Below are 23,181 nucleotides of genomic sequence, written 5' to 3'. Positions count from 1 at the left end.
GCCTAATGGGTAGTAGGTATATCATTACTGCATACCTGGATGAGAAAATAAACAGACATTGATGAGTGAGAGCCTTTATCATATTATACCAGTTAACAATTTGTTTTTGATTTTTTTCACTTCTTAAAAAATGGGTTAGTGTGTAACACTGGTGCATTTTTATGGTATATGGTACAATGTTTCCATTCACATAGACCAGATACTTGGATCATATCAGACAGTTGGCACTTCCTCCTGATTATCCTGTGTGTGCACTTGGAGCTGCTGGCACCTCTCTTCCTGCTTCTTAGACAGTTTGGAGTACCTTGTCATGAACCATGTTGGACCCCTCAGCTGTGGAAATGTTTAGCTTTCTTGGTGAATTGGTTTTTGTTAGTAGGCAATAAGAAGAATGCTGTTTGCCCAATTTCCCTCTTTGCCTTGGCTGTCAGGAAGCTTAAGTTCTCTCTCCCTCGAGATTGTCTGTGCCACAAATTTCTGGGGCAGAGTGGGAGATTTCAGAGCATGGCATGGGCTCCCTTAGGGAGCTGACAGCAGTCTAATACACATTGTGGCCATTTCCAAAAAGTGACAGTCCCGCTCCCAACTGGCCAACATATATCTCCAGGTGACGAGCCATGGTAGTTAAGGGACACTGATTTCTGGGTCCCAGTCACAGTGCCCTTTCTCTGCAGGAGAACCCTTACCTGTTCACCTACGGGAACAGCAAGCAGCTGCCCAGATCATCACAACCCAAGGGGAAGCTTGAGGTAAGAAGAGGTTTTCTGAGACCAAGAAGCATGCAAATAAATCAGGGCCCACCCCCCTTGCTGAGCCTTTGGAATTTTTCAGAGTTCTTTAGGTCCTGGGACTCCAGCTGCCTCTGGGCACACAGGGGGCTGCCAAGTGCCGGAGGTTGCCACGTGCATCTGAGAGACAGCTGGCATGGGCAAGGGAGCTGGGAGGTCAGGTGTGCAGCCGCTCCTTTGGTGCCTAGAAACAGAGGTCCCCAGCCTCTCCCAGGGGTGTTGATGTTCTTGGCCCTGGAGAGGAGGGGACTGATGTGAGAGCATTAGGAAAAGGTATGTTTTGGGAGTTGAGCGTGATGGTCAGGGAAGACAGAAATCTCAAAAGGGTTTGTTTTGCCTCAAGAGAAATTTCCCAAAAGAGAAGCCTGACTCCTCTCTTCTCATTCTGTGTGTGTCTCCTTCCAGGTGAGAGAGGGGGCAGAACTCAGATGTCCGGACAAGGACCCCTCGAACGAGATTCCCACCTCAGGTATGCTCACACACTGAAGACCCCAAGGAGGCAGACGCTGTCCATGTGGTCAGAGGCCTCCAAAGGGGATTCAGGGGCAGCAAAGCAGAGGGGTGTGTGTGTGTGTGTGTGTGTGTGTGTGTGTGTGTGTGTGTGTGCGCGCGCGCGCACGCGCGCATTTATTCATGCTAGTGGCAAACAATTCCTGAGCTGCAACTGGAAACAGTGCAGTATCAGGAGGTATTTCCTGTAGGCCAGGCCATATCCTGCTAAACAGCCCAATGTGAGCTGGGCGAGTGTAGCTCATTCCTTTTCCCCTGCCTTGCTGGGTGAATTTGTTCTCCAAAAAAAGCAAACCTACCTTCAATCAGAAGGCGGAAATGGCTGTCTAAGCTACCTGTGGAACATGATCGAGCACTGTCCCCAGGAGCTGGCATCCTCACCCTTGGCCCTGAAGAGTGCCTGGATGTATTTGCATATGGGTTCACTTGTCTATCCATTTACTGGAGAAATTTTGAGGCCTCTCATGTACCTTCCAGAAGTTTCCATTCTAGTGGATCTGCTCATGGCTTCAAGATGATTATAAAAGATACAAAATGGAGTTTGAAAATGTCACAGTATCTTGAAGAAAACTTGCAGAAATGTGAGTCTTTGTATCAGATTTTCTCCTTGTTCTGTTAGTTGAGCAAATAAATGCTGACAGCCTTTCACACGTCTCCAAGCTTTACACACTCAAACAAAGCCGAAGCAAATGTGAGCATTGTCTCACCAAGACCTTGCAATGAAGTTGCAGAACAATGGGAACAGGTGACTGTATCAGTCCCTCTCCTCTTGCTACCACAAAGCACCTGCTCATACAAGCAGGAGGCTGATGGGATACTCCTTCGCTGGGACAAGCAAACCAGGAACCGGCTGTGTGTAAATAGGGGAGAGTGTGCAGGGTGACCTTGCTTTCTGCCAGCCCATCTGGAGAGAACTCACTCACTCCCAGAGACCAGCTTCAGTGCCTTCCGGGGCAGTACCCCAGGGACCTCAGGCTTCCCCTCCTAAAGTATCCATCACCTGGACACAACCATGCTGAGGAACAAGCCTGCAGCACCAGGACCTTTACAGGATGTTCTGCAGGTCCGACACACATGTGGAAATGATGCTGGCTGGTTCTGATGGGTGGCTCTGCTAATGGATGTAATAAAGTACCAGCTTCATGGTTAGGCCCTTCAGTAGTGAAAGACTCCTACTCAAATATACAAGTAGACATGTATGTACGTCTAGATATGGAAAGGCTATCAATCAAAATGTTCTAATACCATACACTTAACAGAGAAAGCAGATATCCGCCCCCCCCCCGCCCCTTTTGTTTTATCTTGTTGCTTGGGAAAAAATGACCTAGAAGGCATTTTGTAATCTGTCTAGATTACGTTTCTATCATCCATTAGAACATATCTTAACATCTAACAGCCAGTTAAATGTGACTCTCCGGATTACTCACCCGACTCTGAAGATGACTGTGTTTATCAGTGCTGGAAGATGTAAGAGCAAGAATCTTAAGACCTTAAGACCTGAGATAGCTTGGTGATAGGAGTTGTTTGAATCAACAGATAATCATCATCCAAACACCACTCTCTCTGCCTCAGGGACTGCCGTCACAGCGCAGTGTGGGCCTGCACTCCTCAGTCCTGCTTAGAGCATGGCATCCAGAAAAAATGGCCACAACCTCAGCGCAGTGAGAGATGCATTTGGTATGGTGCTGTGGAGCGGTGATTGCACCTGCCAGCTCCACTTGCGATCTGTGGAACAGGCCAAGTAATAGCATAGAGCCACACCATGACTTTCCTTTGATCATCATGTATTTTAGGTGGAGCTTAGTCACACTGGAGATTATGTTTCGCAATTTCTAATCGATCAAAGGCTTCTTGATACTTCATTTTGAAAGGCAAAGTGAGAGGAAAAGAGATGTGTTGCTTCACTTGTCACATGTTAACAGCCAGGGCTAGGCCAGGGTGAAACCAGGAGCTTGGAATTTCACTGGAGTCTTGCACATGGGTGGCAGCGGTCCAAACACTTGATTCCCCATCCACTTACCCCTCAAGATGCATTAACAGGGAATTGAGTGAGAAGCGTAGTAACAGACGCTTGAACAGGTACCCCGGTATGGGATGCAGGTATTCCAAATGTTGCTTAACTCACTGTGTCCCAATACCTGTCACCCTAATACAATTTTTTTTCTTTTTTAAAAAATCTATTTATTTTTATTGGAAAGGTAGATTCATGGAGAGAAGAATCCTCTATCTGATGGTTCACTCCTCAGATGGCCACAATGGCCAGAGCTGAGCTAATCCAAAGCCAGGAGCCAGGAACTTCTTCTGGTCTCCCACACGAGTGCAGGGTCCCAAGGCTTTGGGCCATTTTCCTCTGCTTTCCCAGGCCACAAGCAGGGAGCTGGATGGGAAGTGGAGCATCTGGGACATGAACCGGTGCCTATATGGGACCCTGGCACTTGCAAGGTGAGAATTAAGCCATTGAGCCATACACCAGGCCCGATTCTGATAAAATTTTGTAAGAATGTGTCATCTTTCCTATGTAACTCAGCACGTAGTGAGAGCCTAGAAAATGCAGAGCTGATCTGAATTGCTGAGTGTTTCCAACTCAGAAAATCCACAATTTTCAGGATTGAAAGATTTTTTTTTCCAATGAATTAGATCTATGTCTTCCACTAAAATCAATTTTTACTAAAAACATATTGTACCTTAACTATTCATTTTGAGAGTTATTTCCAAAATTCTTTGGTGTGGTAGCCTTTTCCAGTGTTTTTCCTGGTCCCCAAAGCTGCATGGATCTGAACATCACCAACAATGACATTTCAAAATAGAAAGCTGAACAGCCATGCTGTTTGTCAGCTGACATGTTTCTCTTTTCATTGCATTCAGGGCTCATGAGTGATGAATTTCATCCATTGACATGTGGGACTTTGGGATGAAATTTAAGGAGCTGGAGCTGGCATTGCAGCACAGTGGATTAAGCCATGACTTGCAACACCAGCATCCTGTGTAGATACTGGTTCTAGTCTTGGTTGCTCCACTTCTGATCCAGCTCCCTGGGAATGCAGTGCAAGATGACTCAACTGCTTGGGCTTTTATCATCCACATGAGAGAGCTGGATAGAGAACCAGATCCATTTGGGCAGTGAACCAATGGATGGAATAACTCTCTCTCTCTCTGTCTTTGAAATAAATCTTTTAACAAAATGAAGGTGAGGAACTGACATTGTTTGTACATAGTTGGCATTTGATAGTCAACATTAAAAGCTTGCAGTCTTCCCATCCCAGTCAGTGCACACAGGCAGTCTGTTGAGTGCTCTTCTCTGGACTTGACACCTTGCATCACTGTGTATTGCTTGATGGCTTGCTCCATTACACAGCTGAGATAGCCAAGAAAAACATATTTGGTCTCAGGGATAACTTTTGGTTTTCCTGAGGAGACAATGAAAGTGAATGAAATGCAAATGAAGTGGCAATAAAGATCTAGAGGGCATGACATGAACTGTTGAAGTTGGCTATCTTGAAGTCAAGCTTGTAATTCTATGCACAGATTCAGGAAGTAGGGATCCACAAAGCTAATTATATGCTGGTGGTCCCACTGGAATATGCCATAATGGTTCATTCATTGAGTCTGAGCCATTGCTTCTTTTCTAAGCCTCTGATGTCATTTATTTGGCTCATTTAGCTATAAAAGAGTTGTTCAAAGGCTAATATTTAAATCTCCCCAGGTTATAACTCTAGATTCTGTACTCCTGAGAGATTAGGAGCCAATGTGTACTGTAAGTCCTGAAGCTATTTCTATGATTATCACCTGCTCATGAGGTATGTGACTTGACAGAGCCTGGAACCAGGAAGGAATGAGGTCCCAGGGGGACTGTTGCTCGGCCCTAGATGTGACCAGGATACCGCGCACATTCAAATTCATGTATGAGACATGGAGATAAATGTTTCCCGGATCCAGGAATTTTATCTTTTAAAGCTTTAAGAGCTGCAAAATCTGTCCTGGAGCCACTTAGCTTTCATCCAAGCTCACACGTTTCTTGATCTGCTACGCACAAGGTGCACATATAAACTCATGCCTGAGACTCCCAAGACAGAAGCACGTTTCCAATCCTGTGCTGGCAGTTTGCCACCATTGTGGATGTATCTTCATCGGTCCTAACATCAGAGAGCAGATGGGCGGGGAATCCTGGCTGACTATTGAAATTCATTGTTTCAGATTTTGGTCCAGGGGTTTACCTTTTTAGTTTACATAAGACTAAGTCTCAGTGTGCTCAGCCTTTCTCCTGAGTAAAACTTTCTGGGACTAGTGGAAAGTTCCCTTGCTATTTGTGATTCCTAATCAGAGCTTGGCTGGCCTTTGATAAGAGGCTCCTCAGTAGAAATCTTGATGAGTTAATAATGTGTTTATCAACTTCGCTCAAGGTGGTGAACAGTCTGTACCAGATAATGGTTAGCCAATTGGCCCACACAAATTTAATCTTATCTCTAAATAGTTCTTTTGCCAAGGAGAACCATTGCTCAAGTGCTTTGCTGTATCTCCAGTCTGGGCTGTGTTTTTGTTGCAGAAAATGACATGAGCAAATCTCAAATCAAGGTCTGAGGAATATCAAACCAGTGAAATGTGTTGAGCCCTATCTTAACAAAAAATAGATCAACTCCTCATTCCAAGACTTGCTTCATTCATTGGGTTTATTAGCTCTTGCTAAGAATCCTTAGAAGTGATCAATTGGAAGAATCCCTCCTCCACAAGTCAATCACTCTACCCACCGACCCACCCACCCTGCCCCGCACACCCACCCTACCCCGCACATGTAGATAGATAGGTATGCATGTGTTCTCTAACTACAACAAGTTTCAGAGCTGGTCAATTTCATCTGTCTCTTTAGCAGTCTACAGTAATACTACTTTTGAAGCAAATTTGTCCATCTCGCATTTTACCAGCCTCAAAGATTGTCCCTAACCTTTGCACAGCAGCTAGTGTTCATATAATTCAACTCGATTATGCGTTATGGCAGCAAGAATGTGGTGACTGATGATCATCAGCAAGAGCTAAAATAAACCATTCAAGAGTGGGGGTGGGGGCAGAGTTTTATTTTCTGTTCTGTAGCCTTTTTTACCCATAGCCTGATTTCTTTCAGAAGAGGTCCTTTTAAAGTTCTCATGCGCAACCCTGTGGGCCTGCGCTGATGTGTGCAGCTGGCTTTGTGATTTGATATTGTTCTCATAACCACATAGTGTGGCTGTGGATGGATGTGGAGGGCCAGACAGCTACAGTCATGTGGAAGGGGAGACGCGAGGCATGGTGAGTGAGGAGGGAGGACTCTGAAGAAAGACATACAGTGGGCCTTGAGTCTAAGAGGCAGAGTCACAGAACTGCCTTCCGGCTTTGCAATGGCAGCCACAACCACAGCCACAAGCACGTCTATGCGTACACACAGGAAATGTGACGCTGCCCTTTTAGCCACAGGAACAAAAACAAACTGCTATCAATAGCTTAAAAAAGGAAAGTGTATTGGTGGTTTTCAGAAGGCAGTACCCCAACCCAATGACAGTATTGGTACTACCTGGGAGTGAGTTGGAAATGGCAACCCTTGAGCTCACCCCAGGTCTTTGGAATCAGATACTGAGGGTGGTGCCCAGGCAACCATGGGTTGACAAGCTCTCCAGGTCAACTCCCTGAGGTCAGTCCAAGTTGGTGGAGCACTTGCTTCTACGATGTACACACATATATTCACAATGCCATGTGCACTAGTGTATGGCATCAACTGGGAAGGCATGGACACATTTCTGTTGGGAATGTGTGCTCAGTGCAGGGGGCAGTTCTCCACTGGGGCCACTGGGAGAAGTAGAGAAGTTGACTGCATGGAGAGGATAGCCTGACGATGCCTCCAAACCTCCAACCTTTGAGTGCTGATGCAGCTTCGGACATGGGCATGGTTGTGCATGTGTGATTCGAGTGTTAGGGGGAGCTGTAGATTTGTAGTCCAGTTGGGTGGAAGGTGTCTCCTCTGTTCCACTGCAGGTTTGCTAAGCTGTTGAGAAAGCTTCCTGAAGAAGCTAGGCTGCTCTGTGGTCCATGAAAGCTGTCTGAATGACACAGGGCAACAGCAGCATTGCACTACCAATGACAACAGTGGGTACCTCTGAGAGCAGACTTGGAGCTGTGGCCAAGTTCGGGTGCCCGGGTGGGAAGATCCTTAAGGAATAAGGGGGAGCTTGTGACCTGAAGGGCTGAGCTATCCAGAGGGTACTTCAAAAAGTTGGTGGAAAATGGCATTAAAATAGAAAATCTATTTTGGTACCAAAAAATTGGTGTTGTGAATATGACAAATCTTCCAACAGTTCAAGGGGAATGTATAATATAGAAAACTATCCATGGAGTTCGACATTTTTGTGCCAGCCTGTATCTCTTCATTTTATTTTTGTACAAATTTTCCTTTTTTTGTGCTAAGTTCTGGCATATGGCTTACGGAGTTCTAGGTATGGTCCCCTAAATGTACTTAAAGTTGTGTTTCTGTGTATAGAAAGTAATGGGATAGATACAGCACCAGGGAATGGGTACAAGGAACTTCATATACTGAACAATATGTGATGTGAATCCTCTAAGTAGCTAGCAGACGTGAAAGGACTGTACCTTAACCTATCTATCTCTCTCTCTTACATAAATATTTTTACTTGAAACTCAGAGTTACAGAAATGGAGGGAGGAAGGAAGGAAGGGAGGGAGGGAGGGAGAGAGAGAGCACTTCCATTCGCTGATTCACTCTCTAAGTAGCCTCAACAACCAGAAGTGAGCTGATTTGAAGCTGAAATCCAGGAACTTCTGCAGCATCTCCCATATTGGTGCAGGGACCCAAGGGTTTGAGCCATCCTCTACTGCTTTCCCAGGCCTTTAGCAGGAAGCTTGATTGGAAGTGGAGCATTTGGGACTAGAACTGGAAGTCATATGGGATGCTGGCACTGCAGGGATAGGGTTAGTCTGTTATACCACTGCACTGGCCCCATCTAACCTACTTTTTTAAATGTTACCTTCATAATGTCCTTCATAAACCCTTGACTTGAGCCAAAACATGAGGCGAGTTCTGTTGGACAGACCTCAGCGCTTCCCCACTCCATGTTCCTCCTTTATTTTTCTCTCCACCAGCTCATCTCCCTCTGCCTCTCTCTTATCTTTCCTCCTGCTTTCCCCCTCTTCCATGAAGTCTGCTCTCATCCTTGCCCTGCCCAGGGCATCCTCCGGCCAGCTGTGGGGCTCTGTGGTACTTGATGCTTCCCACCATGTCTCTCTCTTTGTAAGTGATCCTCCTTGGGCTGCATCTCCTCTTCCCCCTGGCACTATGGCTTCAGGAAGGCATCTCGATGTCTGATGGCTGTGAGCCCCCTGTCACCCAACTGCTGCCTTGGGCACACTGTGTGTCATAAGAGCTCACAGCTCTTCCAGCACTCCACAGCATGCAGCTGTACTCCAGAGATGAAGAAAGCACAGAGTTGGTATTTGCAAAATGGTTTGATGGTAACTCAGAGTTAAACATGGGATTGTCATCCCCAGTTCCATTCCCAGGCATATACCCCAAGTAATAGCTAGTCTTCAGGCAAATACTTCTATACAAATATTCATGACTGCAGTGTTCACAGGCTGGAAAAACTCAAGGTTGAAAAAGACCCAAAAGTCCATCAACAGCTGGATGGGCAAACTATGGTACTTCCACATGGTAGATGATTATTCAACCATAAAAAGGGATTTAAGTGTGCATGCATTCATGCTGCAATGTGATTGAACCTCGATGGCAAGAAGCAAAGGGGAAAAGTGGACACGTGTGGTCGCATATTGTATGATCCAGAATAAATAAATCCACAGAGGCAGAAAGTCAATCACTGGTTACTAGGGACCTGGAGGACAGGGGGATGGGAACGTTTATAATGGGGACAAAATCTCCCTTTAAGGAAGTGGAAACCTTTTGGAACCAGATGGAGACGATGGTGGCAGGACATTGCAAATGCACTGGATGCTACTCAAATGTCCACTTCCGGGCAGCTAATTTTATGTTACATGAATTTCATCTCCATTTTAAAAGTAGAGTCAGTGGTATGAAAGTATTTTTTGAATCCCAAATATCATGAGCTCCTTGAATAGACTCTGGGCTACATCTCCACCACCATCATTCCCTCCCTCTCCAGCAGCCTGCCAAAGGCTTGCATGCCCCCCCACCCCATAGCATCAGCCTCTCTCCAAATGCTAGCAGCCACTGCCCCTGTTAGGGCTGTATCCCCCTTCCTGCTCCTGACTCCTTGGTGCCAGTGCCCCCCAGCTGGCCCCATGGCTGCATTTGCTGACCCCGTTGACCAGGATGACTGATTGGATGTCCGGTCCAAGGCCTATGGCTTCCTCTCTGGTTGCCCGTAGATGCTGTTTGTCTTCAGAGAGGAGGTGTCCCATGCTTCCTGGGAACCTCACCTTTCGTTCATTCCTGCTTGTCTTCTTAGTTCACAGGCTGAAGCCGGCTGACATCAAGGTCATAGGCGCCATGGGCGACTCCCTCACAGTGAGTTATCTGCATGGTGGGAAGAAGGGATGGGAGACGAGATGGAGATGAATAGGAGAGCTTGGAGGGGGAAGTTTAGGCAAACAGACTCCCAGTGCTGGCCCTGCATGCCAGTGCCTCTCCATCTCCCTGCCCATCCGGGGCTTCTAGCATTCCTCCCCTACTTCCATGTTACTTCCAGTGTTCTCTCCCAGTGCTGGGATGAAGGAGACAGCAGGAAGTGGAGAGTCCCGAGGGGATAGAAGTGACCCGCCCTAAGTCACACAGCCCATCAGTGGTTGGCAGAGTTGGACAGGGTCTCCAGGGAAGATCAAAGGTCCTGGGCTTGTTTTATCCATGGAGGAAATGCAAGGGCAAGTAGCTAGGGAGGTGACAAGATAGCAACAGGTGCTATGTGGAGAAGGCAAAAGGACCCAAGGTGATTCAAGGCCACCTCTATACCTGTCTTATGGTGAAGCCCCTGACCCCACACATCTATCCATGAAGAAAAGAACCAGGCTCTCAGAGAGCCTGGGGAGGGAAGCCTAGATGGAGTTCAACTGCTGGACCTGAGTCTCAGGCTGAATCTGCCACCCCTACCCCACCCCGAGGACCAGCTGACATGTGACTGTGGCCTGTGCACAATGTATTTTGTTCACTAGCCCTGTGATATCCTGGCAACTGTGACTTTCCTTAAACGCAACCCACAAGCAAGGTGAGGTTGGGCAAGGCAAAGGTGGTGCCCAGGTCCCCTAAGCTGCGAGTGCTGGGACCAGGGCCACTACTCAGGGTTCATGGCCACTACTGGCCTGCCCCATGAGGCACTGCCTTAAGTCAGCCTTCATCCTGGCTGCCCAGGGTGCCCCGTTCAGACCTTGGCACGTGCGTAGCTGTGCTCAGAGAAGATGTGCTTCAGGTAGGGGACAAGCACCTGCAGAAAGTGTCTACGCTGTGGCTTCGAAATCCATGCTCTTTCCTCAGCTGGATGCAAATACGTGGGATTCCATTTGTGGTTTTGCCTTTGTTTTTAATGGACACATAGTATTTGTACATATTAGGGGTATATATGTCAACATACGTATGTATACTGGGCCTAGTGAGCGATGATTGGATCAGGGTATCAGTGAATTTAAGATCTGCTGTTTCTCTGTGTTGGAAACATTCAGCAACCCTGTTTGCTAGTTCACGTGAGATATTCCAATTAACTGTTACCGACCATAGTCACCTGACTGTGTTACAGGATGGAAACCACATGTCCTGCCCAACTGCAGCCCTGGCCTGTGGGATTGGGTCTCATTATTAGTTCTTAAACTGCATGTTTGTGAGATATGTTGATACAAGAGGAGGAGGAAGTTTTCTGTTATGCATTTCACAATTAAAAGAGCGAACAAACCACAGGAGCCTGACACGTGTCCTTTCCTGGCCCTGCTGCTAGCTTCGCTGGAACCTGGGCAGGGCAGAGCTCTCCAAGAGAGGCAGATCTGTGGGGCCCACGCTTTCCCTGTGGGAGCTCTCCCTACAGGTGCTAAGGAATATGCGCCTTGGGCTCGCACACAGGTGGTCCTGGCTAGGACAAGCACACAGACCCTTCTGCAGTGGGCAGATGCAGGTGCAGAGGGGACAGCAGGAAGCCTCACCCTTCTTGTTCCCTTGCAGGCAGGCAACGGGGCCGGGTCCCTGCCTGGGAACGTCCTGGATGTCATAACGCAATACCGAGGCCTATCCTGGAGGTGAGTGGGGTGTGACCAGGTAAGGGATGGGCCATCTGGCTCTTTCCCATCAATAACTTCTAGGTTCAGTTGAAGAGAAGAATTTGTCAGTTTCCTGAAAATGAGCTGAGATTTGAGTCAAGCAGGGTTCTGGGGGAGAAACTCACATCACGGTTTGGGCTAGGACTGTTTCTCCATTTTCCATGTGTCCCCGCTGGGATCATCTGAGAAGGACCTGTAGCCAACTCCCAGCTCTGTGTGTCCTGGGACAAGTGACTTACCTTCTCCGAGTGCTTCTGCCCTCCGAGGCAGGGACAAGATATCCCCTGAACAGTGCCTAAAGATGAGAGAGACAGTTGGAGCCCAGCACAGGCCTGACCCAACAGAGGCAGTGAGAGCAGCTGGCCTCATGGCACAAGGATCTTCATCTCACAGTGGGGAAAGCAGGACCCAGAGCGGGCACCATCCCGAACCAGGAGGGCAGGGAACAGGAGACAGAGCAGATGCTGGCTGAGCCCTACGCCTGGCACGGGCGCGTTCTGCTCTGCCTGGATCTGGCTGCCTCCAGCAGTGCCTGGTCTTCACCTCCGCGCCTGGCCAGGCTGGACCGGGAGGTTTGTGGTTTTTACAGTCTGGTCCCAGCCTCTGCGTCTGACACTAGCTTTATCCCTGGCACTCAGCCTGGTGGTGCTGTTGTACCATTAGCCAACAAGTCTCCCCAGGCCTTGCAGATATTCCCAGGCTTGCAGGGAGGGGGCTGTGGGAAGGCAGGGCATCCAGTCAGCTCTGGAATGCTGAGAATTTTTATGCCTGGAAGCCCACCTAGCTTTGATCTGAGAATTGGCTCACCCTCCCAAAGACATCCTTAAAAAAAAAAAAAAAGGAAAGGAAAGATCAAGGCAGGCTTTTTTCTTTTTTCCTGTGTTTTTAGTGATAAAATTAAATGTACAGCTGCAGGGTTGGCCAGCATGGAGTAGGCCAGTGCAGGGTCGTTTTGGGGTGCAGAGGGTCCAGTTGAAGTTTCCTGCCCTCATGTGGAGGCTCCAGGTTTAATTCCAACGTTAAAATCAGCCTCTGCGATGGTTCAAGTGTGGGCTTCCTTGGAGGGGAGAGGGCTGTGGTCTGGGTTTGCTTTCCGCAGTGAGGAGGGGGGAAGGTCTTGCTCCAGGACCTGGGGTGGAGTGGTAGAGGTTGGGGCGGTGGGGGGGGGGGGGGGCAGTTCTCCTTAGAAGCAGGTGCAGGGGGATTCTTCCACGAAGTGTCTGCAGCACTTCGCAGTCGCCATCCTCTGAACCCCTGTCTCTCTTCCTTCCATGCAGTGTCGGCGGCGATCAGAACATCAGCACGGTCACCACGCTGGCCAGTAAGTACGGCCAGGGCTGCAGTGTTGCCCCGCGGGAGGGCGGCCTGGGCAGAGGCGGAGTCCAGTCATGGGCAGCAGGGGGCGCTGCTTCCCCGAGGCTGCCACTGGGGTTCAGCTCCTGGGGCTGCTGGGCGAGGAGATGTGGTCAGCTCCTGGGGCTGCCTTCATCCGAGGAGGGGAGAAAGTTCAGCTCCCATCTTAGTGAGGGTCATTAAAAGTAATTAAAAAAAAACAGAATAGAAGAAGCTCCCGTCTGCAGAACCTGACCTTGACCTGGGCCCCTGCGGAATGGGGTGGGAGTTCCAGTCCCTCGGGAGTTGCTGGAGCAGATGCTGGCAGTGCGCTAGCGGCAGTATGTGTTCTTAAAGACAGGCTGCACCCTCCGGAGAGTCTAGTTTTTCTATCCTGGTGCAGGTTGCTGAGCTTGTTGTTGAAATGTACCTGCCACAAAGGTTCAGAGTGAATTCTTTGCCCCGAATCCCGCTTGACTGGCCATTTTGCCTGCAAGCCATGGGATGAGTCCTATTCCCATTTTTCTGGTGTTTGTTCCTTTGTGGACATGTCCTGAGAGGCTAAGAAATTCTTTAAGCCTCAGGTCTCCAGGATTCTGATGGCCAGGGTGCTTCCTCTCCACCTGGGCCCTGCTACTTTGGTGATGCGTCAAGTGTCGTGGAATCTGAGTTCTCTGCTGCCAGTATGCCCAGTGGCCTCCATTTGTGAATCTTCACACAAGATCCACAAGCTCCCCTACTGCTGGGAGGTGCCTGGGGGGCTTCTGAGAATGTGGTTGATTTGGCTACCAGAGGACCGGCAAGACAGGCCACTTGCCAGGGCTCTGGTCCCAGTGCTGACACCCAGGGCAACAAGACCAGGAATCGGCTGCCTCAAAATCTTTTTATCCAAATGATTGGCAAAGGACACCCCAATACGCTTAGCTCAGGAATGGGATGCTGGTTGATGCGATTTTTTCCTAGCAGGTTATACAACCAGTCTGATTACAGGGGTTGGATAATCCAGAGCGGACAAGCACATGGAAATGTATTAGAAAGGTTGGAGAAGAACCTCTTTTCAGCCCTCTTCTTGCTATTCAGTTTAGTCCACCAGGCTAGACTCCAGTGCTTGGGAAATCGAATGGAGCACTGATGATCCCAGCAAGGTCTGTCCTTAAAGACAGGCAAGTGAACCAACAATTATCACCATTTGCAAAGTTTAGAGGAAAACATGGAGGCTGCTTAGCTCTGTCTTCTGAGAAACAGCTTTAGGATCTAGATTTCATCAGGCAGAGATAACTATGTGCAAGTTCATGGCCTAGCCAGGGCTGGCAGGTGCTGGATTCCCCTAGGAATGGGTACCCACCACCTCCCAGGACTAACCGTTGCATGTGCACACAGCTCAGGTGACTTCAAAGATCTTCCTTCTACTCGTCACAAGTCAGAGTGGTTTCAGTCCCTTAGTGGAATCGCCCTAGCACCGCAAGGCGGGGGTCCAGTTCAGTCGTGTTCAGTAGACCTTCAGCCAGGGTTCTGGCTGTCCCCGGTTCATTGCTTTCCTACATGCCTGGAGACTGTGACCCACAGGGAAGTGCTGTCTGCTGGAGCTGAGAGACCAGAGGTCCAGCCCAGAATTCTATCCAGTGGCTGTGTGTGTGTATACAAATATATGTACATATATACATACATACACATATATATAAAACATATGGAGATACATATATACACGCACATCCCTGGGCATGGTTTTCCTCACTTGTCTGAACTTTATTTAGTCCATAGACATTTATTGAGCATTTAGGAGGCCCTGAAACTTACACAGACTTCACTCTCTAGAGTTTGCAGTCAAGTTGGGTAGATGGAGAAGGACAAGTCAAACGTAGATCCAGTGTAGAAAAGACTTAGGAATGCGTGAAAACAGAAAGGTCAGCCGAACTAGCAAGGTTTTAACCCAAACTGACAGGGCAAGAGAAGGCTTGAAATCTAGAATGAGAAGAGACGCTACCAACCTTATAACAATAAGGATGCTGAGAGAACTAGATAAACAGTTACAAGTCAGTAAGTTAGATAACTTCTAGAGGAAATGGACAAATTCCTGAAAAGACATAAACTACTGAAACTGATTCAATAATAAATAGAAATCAGGATAGACTGAATCACAAATACATACATTGATTTCAAATTTAAAACGCCTACCAAAAAGAGCAGACTTCTGCTTATTAGTAAATTCTTACAAACGTTAGTAATTGATTATAGTAGTTTTGTTACCACTCTTCCTAAAAATAGAGAGGATGCTTTCCAGTGAATCCTATGAGTTTGATGCCCAAATAAGACAGACATCACAAGGAAAGAAATACACTGATCCGTGTCTCATGAATGTAGACACAAATTCTCAACAACATGCTAATAAACCAAAGCAACATTTAAAACCTCCCCAAACCAATTAATATAACACTCTCTAGGAAAAAAAAAAAAACACTTTCCTCTTAGTGGATCACAAAAGGCATTTTCTTTTTTACAGAGTCCAACTCTTTACCATAAACATACTCAACCAATTTGGAGCAGGATGCCCTGACTTGATAAGGGCATCCCCTAGAGACTGACAGCTCACCAAGCAAAGACAACTGCTACTTCCTCCAAGGCCAGTGTACAACGAGGTTGTGTACTCTCGCCACTTTTATTCAGTGTTACACCTGAGGTCCCAGTCCTAGCAGTTAGGCAAGCAAATGAAAGAAAAAACCGTCAAGATTCGAAATAAACTGTTATCTGAAGGTGACATGATCTTACATGTAGAAAGCCTTAAGGGAGCCAGTGTCACAGTGGGTAAAGCCACTGCTGGTGATGGCAGCAGCTCCTCTGTCAAAGTGCTCATTTGAGTCCTGGCTGTTCTCCTGATGCAGCTCCCTGCTGATGCATCTGTGAAGTAAGCAGAAGATGTTGGACAGAGTACCTGGGTCCTGTCACCCACGTGGGAAACCAGCACGCAGTTCCTGGCCTCTGTGTTTGTCTTTGACTGTTGTGGCCTTTTGGGGAGTGAGCCAGTAGATACAAAATCTTTCTTCCTCTTCCCCTTCCCCCCATCACCTTGCCTCTCAAATAAATAAATCCTATAAAAATGAATTTCTAAGGAATCCATTAAAAACTGTTGGGACTAACTAGAGGATGTAGTGCAGTTGCAGGATACAAAGTCAATATGCAGAAAGCAATTGTATTTCTGTTCACTATCCAAGAAACTGAAAATGAAATTAAAATAATTGCATTTATAGCAGAACCAAAAGGCATAAAATATTTAGTAATACATTCAACAAAAGAAGCATGCCTCTTATACTTTCAAAATTACAAATCATTGCTATAAAAAAAAATCCTAAATGAATGAAAAGCCATCCTGTGTTGGTGGATCAGGCTGACTTGTTAAGATAGCAATACTTCCAAAATGAACCTAAAGATTTGGTGTAATCCTGTCACAGTTCCAGCTGGCTTCTTTGTGGAAGCTGGCAGGCAGATCCTAAAATTTGTGTGGAAAGCCTAATGGCCCCAAATAGCCAAAATAGTCTTGACAAGGATGAACTAATTTAGAGGATTTTGACTTCTCTGTTTCAAAACTTCCCAGAAAGTTACAGTAATCAAGACTATGTGGTTCTGGCATAAGGACAGACAGAGAACGTTAGCATTGAGAGAAAAGAAAGTCTTAGAATTTATGGTTAACTCATTTTCAACAAAGGTTCCAAAACCATGCAACAGGGAAAGAAGAGAGCATGTGACAGATGGTGACGGGGTAGACGCCTAGTCCCATGCAGACTGAAGCTGGGCCCCCCCCTCACACCACTGCAAAGATACACTCCACTTTGATCATAGACCCAGACATAAGAGCTACGCCTAATGCTTAGAAGAAAATGTAGGAACAAATCTCCATGAGCTTGGGTGCAGTCATGTCATCTTGAATTGCAAGTGGTAAAAGTGTTTGGGTCCAAAGAATAGCTTCAAGAAAAATGAAGACAGTGCACAGAGCAGGACAAAATGTTTGGCAGTCATATAGGGGATGAAAAGCATGAGTCTAGAAATTATAAAAAAAATGTTAAAGCTAGATAAAAAAAATTGGATGGCCATTTCTCCAAAGAAAATATGCAAATGGCCTATAAGAAAAAATGCTCCCCTGCAGGAACTCTCAGTGCAAACCCAAACCATAGTGTGACACCATATAATGTGATGCATGACAGTAAGAACCTGATCAGTGTGGGTGTGGCGAAGCTGCAGCCCTTCTCCAGCTCTGCTGTTAGTGGGAGTGTAAAATGGAACAGCTCCTCCGAGAAGAAGGCCTGGCACGTCCTCAACAAGTTGAACAGAGTTACCATAAGGTGTAGATATAGAAATTTTATTCTTAGGGCTGTATGCTAGAGAAATCCACATAAACATGCATACACAAATGTTTGCCACTGCACTGTCTATGATGGACGAAAAGTGGAAAGAACCCGATGTGACAGCTGGAGAAGGGATAAATGAGGCACAGTCATATGATGGAATACTACTTGGCAGTCAAAAGAGTGAAGTCCTAATGAAGGTTAGAAACATTATGCTAAATGGAAGAGCCCAGCCATGAAGGTATTGCACAATTTCATTCATGTGAGATGTCTGAGATAAGCAAATCCAGAGAGACAGAAATTAGATGAGCAGTTGCCATGAGCAAGGATGGGAAATGATTGCTGGGGGGCACTGGGATTATCTTTGGGGCAATTAACATGTTTTGAAGTTGATTATGGCAATGTTTGCATAACTTGATAAACTGAAAGATTTTAATGGTATACTTTTAACTTGGGGACTTTCATAGTAGGTGACTTATATATCGATGAAGAGGCATTAAGTACAAAGGTACTTTTAAAAAGTTCATGGAAAACAGAATTAAAAAATAATGTTGATGCAAAAACATTCTGGGATCTGTCATATTTTTTTTTCGCATTGTGCATGTTCCATGGATGGTTTGAAGAAGCCCTGTGTTTTTGGAAAAAAGGAAGGTGTGTAAGAAAACACTTAACTTGCAAAGCACCTAGTGTGTGCTACTCCTGTGGTTAAGCATCAGCCAGCTCCAGCTCCTACTTCTGTGCCATCTGAGGGGTGAGAGGTGGGAGCCGGCAGGTGGCCGGGGAGCACTTTGTCCCCAACAAACACTCATTCAAGGAAGCCAGAGCTCCCTCTGGGGTGGTTGTGAAGTGCATCTCTCCTTTGTGTTCCTAGATATCCTCCGGGAATTCAACCCCTCCCTGCAGGGCTTCTCTGTTGGCACTGGGAGAGAGACCACCTCCGGAGCCTTCTTCAACCAGGCGGTGGCTGGAGCCCGAGCTGAGTGAGTGGGGAGGGTTTGGCCTGAACTGCTGGTTTGTTCCCATTTCTTCAGTATAGCACTAGCCATGATGCTGATGCCAGACAGGTGCTGTGAGCAGGTACTTCGACATCCTATGTATCCACATGAGACAGGCAGCACTAGGGCTCCCTGGGTACAGGCACTGTCATGGATGTGAAAGCCAGAGTACAGGGTAGGGTCAGGATGAGGGGTCCTGTGACATGCAGGGCCCTCCCAGGAAGCTTGGTGAGCAAGGCCGCCACCATGTCATCATCCACACACCCTGACCAGCTGGTCCTGGGGAGTCGGTCAGCCACCTTCCCCGGCTCCCATGGCCCCGTTACATGCCAGGATTCTAGAACTTGGAGTGATTCGTGGGGTTTGCTGCCTGCTCAGAGGACAAATGAATGCCACATTAGTTAGGGAAAAAGAAACAGAGATCTTTTTTTATTTAAGTCCTATTTTCCTCCTAGAATAACCACAAGCCATACTTTGCCCCTGGTTCCTGGGATTCCTGCTGTGTGGTCCCTGGGTTCCATTCCCTACACTCCCCAGCTCTCAGCACCATCCTGACCTCGTCCCTGCCAGGACAAGTGACCCTGCATCCAAAGCAGCAGGTTGCACAGCCTGATGGATTTTTTAAAAAATGAATGCAGGGGAATCTCTTTTTAAATTATTATTCTGGGTGATGGTAAGAATGAAAGGTTGCTGTGTACCTGATTGAAATTTTGGACTTGATCCACTATGACCTGTAATGGGACTTTGCCCAAGCATGAGTTGACTGACGGTGTAAGAGGAGAGGCAGTTCTAAGCATGGCCGAGACAGGGGATACCAAGAGTGCCAGTACAGAGTCAAACACATGAAAACAACCCAAAATGTGTGATTTGTTTGGCCCTGGAACTCTGTCCCTGTTCTGTCTTGGTTTGGAGCTGTGTCACACGAGAGGCCCAAGCACAAGCCAGCTGGTAGGGAGTGCTGGGATGAGAATTCCCACACGACAGGTGCAGGCCCCGGAGTGTGAAAGAGCTAAGGGGCCTGAACAGTGCAGGGCCCTGCCCACACGGTCATCTACCCTGTGCCCAGCAGGCTTTCTCACAAGCTCCTCACACACCTGGAGCCAGATGTGTGTGCATCAGCATTTGTATTCTGTAAGATAACCCAGTGAGATGGTCCCAGCAGGGGGCCAGTGGCTCTCCTGCCCTGACCCTGCACGTCTGCAGAGGAAAACTCTAGGGCTCAAAGCATTTGAGAGTCTTTTTTTTTTTTTTTAAGATTTTATTATTATTGGAAAGCCGGTTATACAGAGAGGAGGAGAGACAGAGAGGAAGATCTTCCGTCCGATGTTTCACTCCCCAAGTGAGCCACAATGGGCCAGTACGCGCCGATCCGAAGTCGGGAACCTGGAACCTCTTCCGGGTCTCCCACGCGGGTGCAGTGTCCCAAAGCTTTGGGCCGTCCTCGACTGCTTTCCCAGGCCACAAGCAGGGAGCTGGATGGGAAGTGGAGCTGCCGGGATTAGAACCGGTGCCCATATGGGATCCCGGGGCATTCAAGGCGAGGACTTTAGCCGCTAGGCCACGCCGCCGGGCCCACATTTGAGAGTCTTAACCCACAGTGTGCAGCCAGGAGAGCAAGGACCTGATCAGGTTTAGTGGCAGGGAGGGCGATGCTTAATAGGGGACAGGGACGACAGTTATTGTTTCCTGCTAGACATGGGACCAGGGAGCTTACTGATGGTGGTGGTACAAAGAAGTCAGTGGCTGTGCTTGCCACATGCCAGGCATTGTTATTTACTTATTCAGTTTTCTAAAGATGTATTTATTTATATTGTAAAGGCAGATTTACAGAGGGAAGGAGAGACAGCGAAAGATCTTTCATCTGCTGATTCACTCCCCAAATAGCTGCAATGGCCAAAGCTGAGCCAATCCGAAGCCAGAAGCCAGGAGCCTCTTCCAGGTCTCCATGTGGGTGTAGGGTTCTAAGGCTTTGGACCATCCTCTACTGCTTTCCCAGGCCACAGGCAGGGAGTTGGATGGGAAGGGGAGCATCTGGGACGCAAACTAGTGCCCATATGGGATCCTGGTGCTTGAAGGTGGAAGGTTAAGGAATCGAATCATCCTGCCAGCCCCCATGGGCACTGTTCTAAGTTCTCAGTGAAGTCTGCAGTAGGTCCATGGAGGAGGAGGCTGTTTACCATCCCCACAGTGCAGAGCGGAAGGCAAGGTGTGCAAGGTGAAGTCCTAGAGCTGACCCGGGGGAATCAGGCTGCTGCCCAGGCTGTATGGCCCCAGCAGGTGCTTCTGCTCTGCTTTGCCCACTTGCCTGGCTGCTCCCAGTGGCCCTCTGAGATAAGAGGGTATATCTCTCTGTTGCAGGTTTTTTTATATTTTTTTTATTAATTATTTTGCATTATGTGACAGTTTCATAGGCTCTGGGAATCCCCCCTCCCCTCCCCCCTGGTGGATTCCTCCACCTTGATGCAGTATTACAGTTCAAATTCAATCAAGATTCTTTCCTTGCAAACATATACCAAGCATAGAGTCCAGCTACTTATTGTCCAGATGGGTTGAACAGTTTCTTGGGGAGACCATTTCTGGTCCAAAGTTAGAGCTGGTAGAATATCATCCCAGTCAATTAAGAGTCCCAATATAACATCAACAGCAATTTGCAATATTATGGAATTGACATGGTTTTGAGTAACCAGTATGTTAAAAAAAAAAAAAAAGCAAGTCCTAACCACAACCTATGATTAGCTCATTGACATTTCAATTTTAGTTTATATACAGGACCGGCTGCTACATACCTTAAAATGGCTATAAGGTACCATTCAGCTGTCTCGTGTCTATTTTATTTTAGTAGTTAGCCATTTGTTGTGTTGAAGTATAATTTTGCTGATCTTGGCAGATTTTAGGATAATCTAGACTGGCTTGTAACTCTAACAAGATATTTGTCGACATTTAAGGTGCAGAACATTTTTTGTTGTTGTTGTTGCAGGTTTAAGCTGAGGATTAATTGGTCCCACAATTGGGCAGAGGCTACATAGTGTCCAGCCTTAGTGCCTCTGACTCAATCAGGTCACCTTGAGAGTCAGGGAGCCAAGGTCATGGCACCTGCTGAAGCAGGCATGTGTTGAGCTGTACGTGCTGGGCGGTACTCACAGCTAGCCTTTCTGTTTGTGCTGCACAGCCTGCCCTGGCAGAGAAAGTAGATAATAAAACAGGTCCCTCAGAGAGCAGTGGCTCCGAGGTCACCCCTTCATGTGGGCAGGCTCTGCTCATCCCCAGCTCCATCAGCGCCCCCAGTGGCACTGCATGGGAAAGGGGGCTGTGTCAGGGGCGTCAGCCCCAGTTTCCAGTAAGAGACTCACCCAACCTGGGCCATCCTTGTTACAGTTCTGACTCCTCCAAATTCTCTCCCTTCCCCCACCACACCGCCCTCTGGTTCCTCACCCCTCCCTTCTCTTGTGTGTGCCTGCAGTGGGTTAGTCGCCCAAGCCCAGAGGCTGGTGACCCTGATGAAGAATGACACGGTGAGTGTGGGGGCGTGGAGTTGGGGCTCCTGGAATAGTGAGTGGATGCAGGAGATCCAGGGAGATGGAGCAGAGGGGGAGAGGGCGTTGATGAGCGATTTTTTCCCATAGCCAGAGGATCAGCTTCCCCATGCCCCAACCACTTCCTGGGAATGCTGGAGGCTGATGTAGGTCCGAAGCTCAGGGGACTCCAAACCTGCTTCCCCAGGATGAGTGGAAAGTGTGACTCGTGGGTGACCGTGTGTGAACACGGCTGCGTGGATACCCATCATGACCCCACCCCAAATAAGTGCACCCATGAGTCAGGACCCCCAAACCAGAGGACAGAAAACACGAATCCCCACTAGGCACTTAATGGGTTCTCGCCACTATGAGGAGTCAACTGTGTGTTCCTTAACCTGCCTCTCAGACAAGCTCTTACTTGTTGGTTTCCTATTCATTTCAGAGGATAAATTTCCAGGAGGACTGGAAGATTATAACGGTGTTTATTGGAGGCAATGACCTCTGCGATTCCTGCAATGACCCGGTACGTTCCCCAGGCCCATCACTGCAGACCCTCCCCCAGGAAAGGATTTCCATGCCCCTGCCCACGACCCTCCAGCACCACCTCTTTTCTGACTGCTGAGCAGTGGTATGGCAGGATTGAGACCCAGCCTGGGCTTAACCCTGAGTCCAAGAGGGCATTCACTGCCTGGGAGAGACACACTGGAGGAGCAGGTGGATCCCAAGTTCCCTGTGAATAGAGCCTGATCGTTCTGGAGGATAGGAGGGCATCCCGGTCATCTATAAGAGTCTTGTCCCTCTTTGCGAATGACCACAATCCTCTCCTGTGTCCCCCAGGCTGTGACTGGTCCACCTTTGTGGGGTGACAAATCAGGGGAGGTGGACTTCTGGTAGAGGCAGCTAACTCAGCCACAGAGCTGCCCAGTGAGCTGCCTCTCCATACGTGCTGTGTTCCTTGGGAGCCCCAGGTCTCTGAGCTGAAAGAGGCAGCCCCCCCCCCCTCGGGGCTATCCTGATCTGTTTGCCACCCAAACTCCATGTGGGTTTCCTCAAGGAACTGACTCCCACCCCCATCGAAACCTAGAACCTCTGCCCCGTGACACAGACACCACTGTGTGGTTCTGGTGCTGTGCATGGAACACAGCTTCAAGCTAGAGTCGGCGTGCAATTGGCATGGGGAACAGCAGGCTTCAGAGAGGTTGAAACAGGGCAGAAGCCTTCCAGTGTGGGGTATGTGTGTGTGTGTAGCAAGGGGCAGGAAGCAGAAACCTTTTGGAGCCTGTGAGCACCTGCTCAGAAGAAGGTGTGGCCTGTCCCCCAGACCCTCAGTGGCCCATGAAGGGTCAGGGATTCTCAGCCCGTGAAGGACCCATGGGGGGCCTTGAGGCTGCCAAGAGTGAGGAACTGGAGCCATGGGCCTTTGCCCTGCTCCCCAAGTGACACCACCCTGGTCT

The 23,181-nt window shown here is 48.1% G+C and overlaps 1 protein-coding gene across 1 annotated transcript in view; it reads left to right on the top strand.

The window, feature by feature from the left end:
* Window positions 1-23,181, top strand: part of PLB1 (phospholipase B1) — a 59,805-nt gene that overhangs the window by 20,892 nt on the left and 15,732 nt on the right. The window contains exons 13-20 of the mRNA XM_004582883.2: window positions 675-749; window positions 1,194-1,257; window positions 9,760-9,818; window positions 11,454-11,527; window positions 12,826-12,869; window positions 18,089-18,197; window positions 21,673-21,724; window positions 22,170-22,250. Of these exons, the coding sequence (XP_004582940.2) occupies window positions 675-749; window positions 1,194-1,257; window positions 9,760-9,818; window positions 11,454-11,527; window positions 12,826-12,869; window positions 18,089-18,197; window positions 21,673-21,724; window positions 22,170-22,250 (558 nt within the window). The remainder of the gene's footprint in view (window positions 1-674; window positions 750-1,193; window positions 1,258-9,759; window positions 9,819-11,453; window positions 11,528-12,825; window positions 12,870-18,088; window positions 18,198-21,672; window positions 21,725-22,169; window positions 22,251-23,181) is intronic.

Source organism: Ochotona princeps, chromosome 8 (genome assembly GCF_030435755.1).
Source record: "Ochotona princeps isolate mOchPri1 chromosome 8, mOchPri1.hap1, whole genome shotgun sequence".
Lineage (NCBI taxonomy): Eukaryota > Metazoa > Chordata > Mammalia > Lagomorpha > Ochotonidae > Ochotona > Ochotona princeps.
The sequence above is the reverse complement of the archived record's forward strand: the minus strand, read 5'-3'. Positions and strand labels throughout refer to the sequence as shown.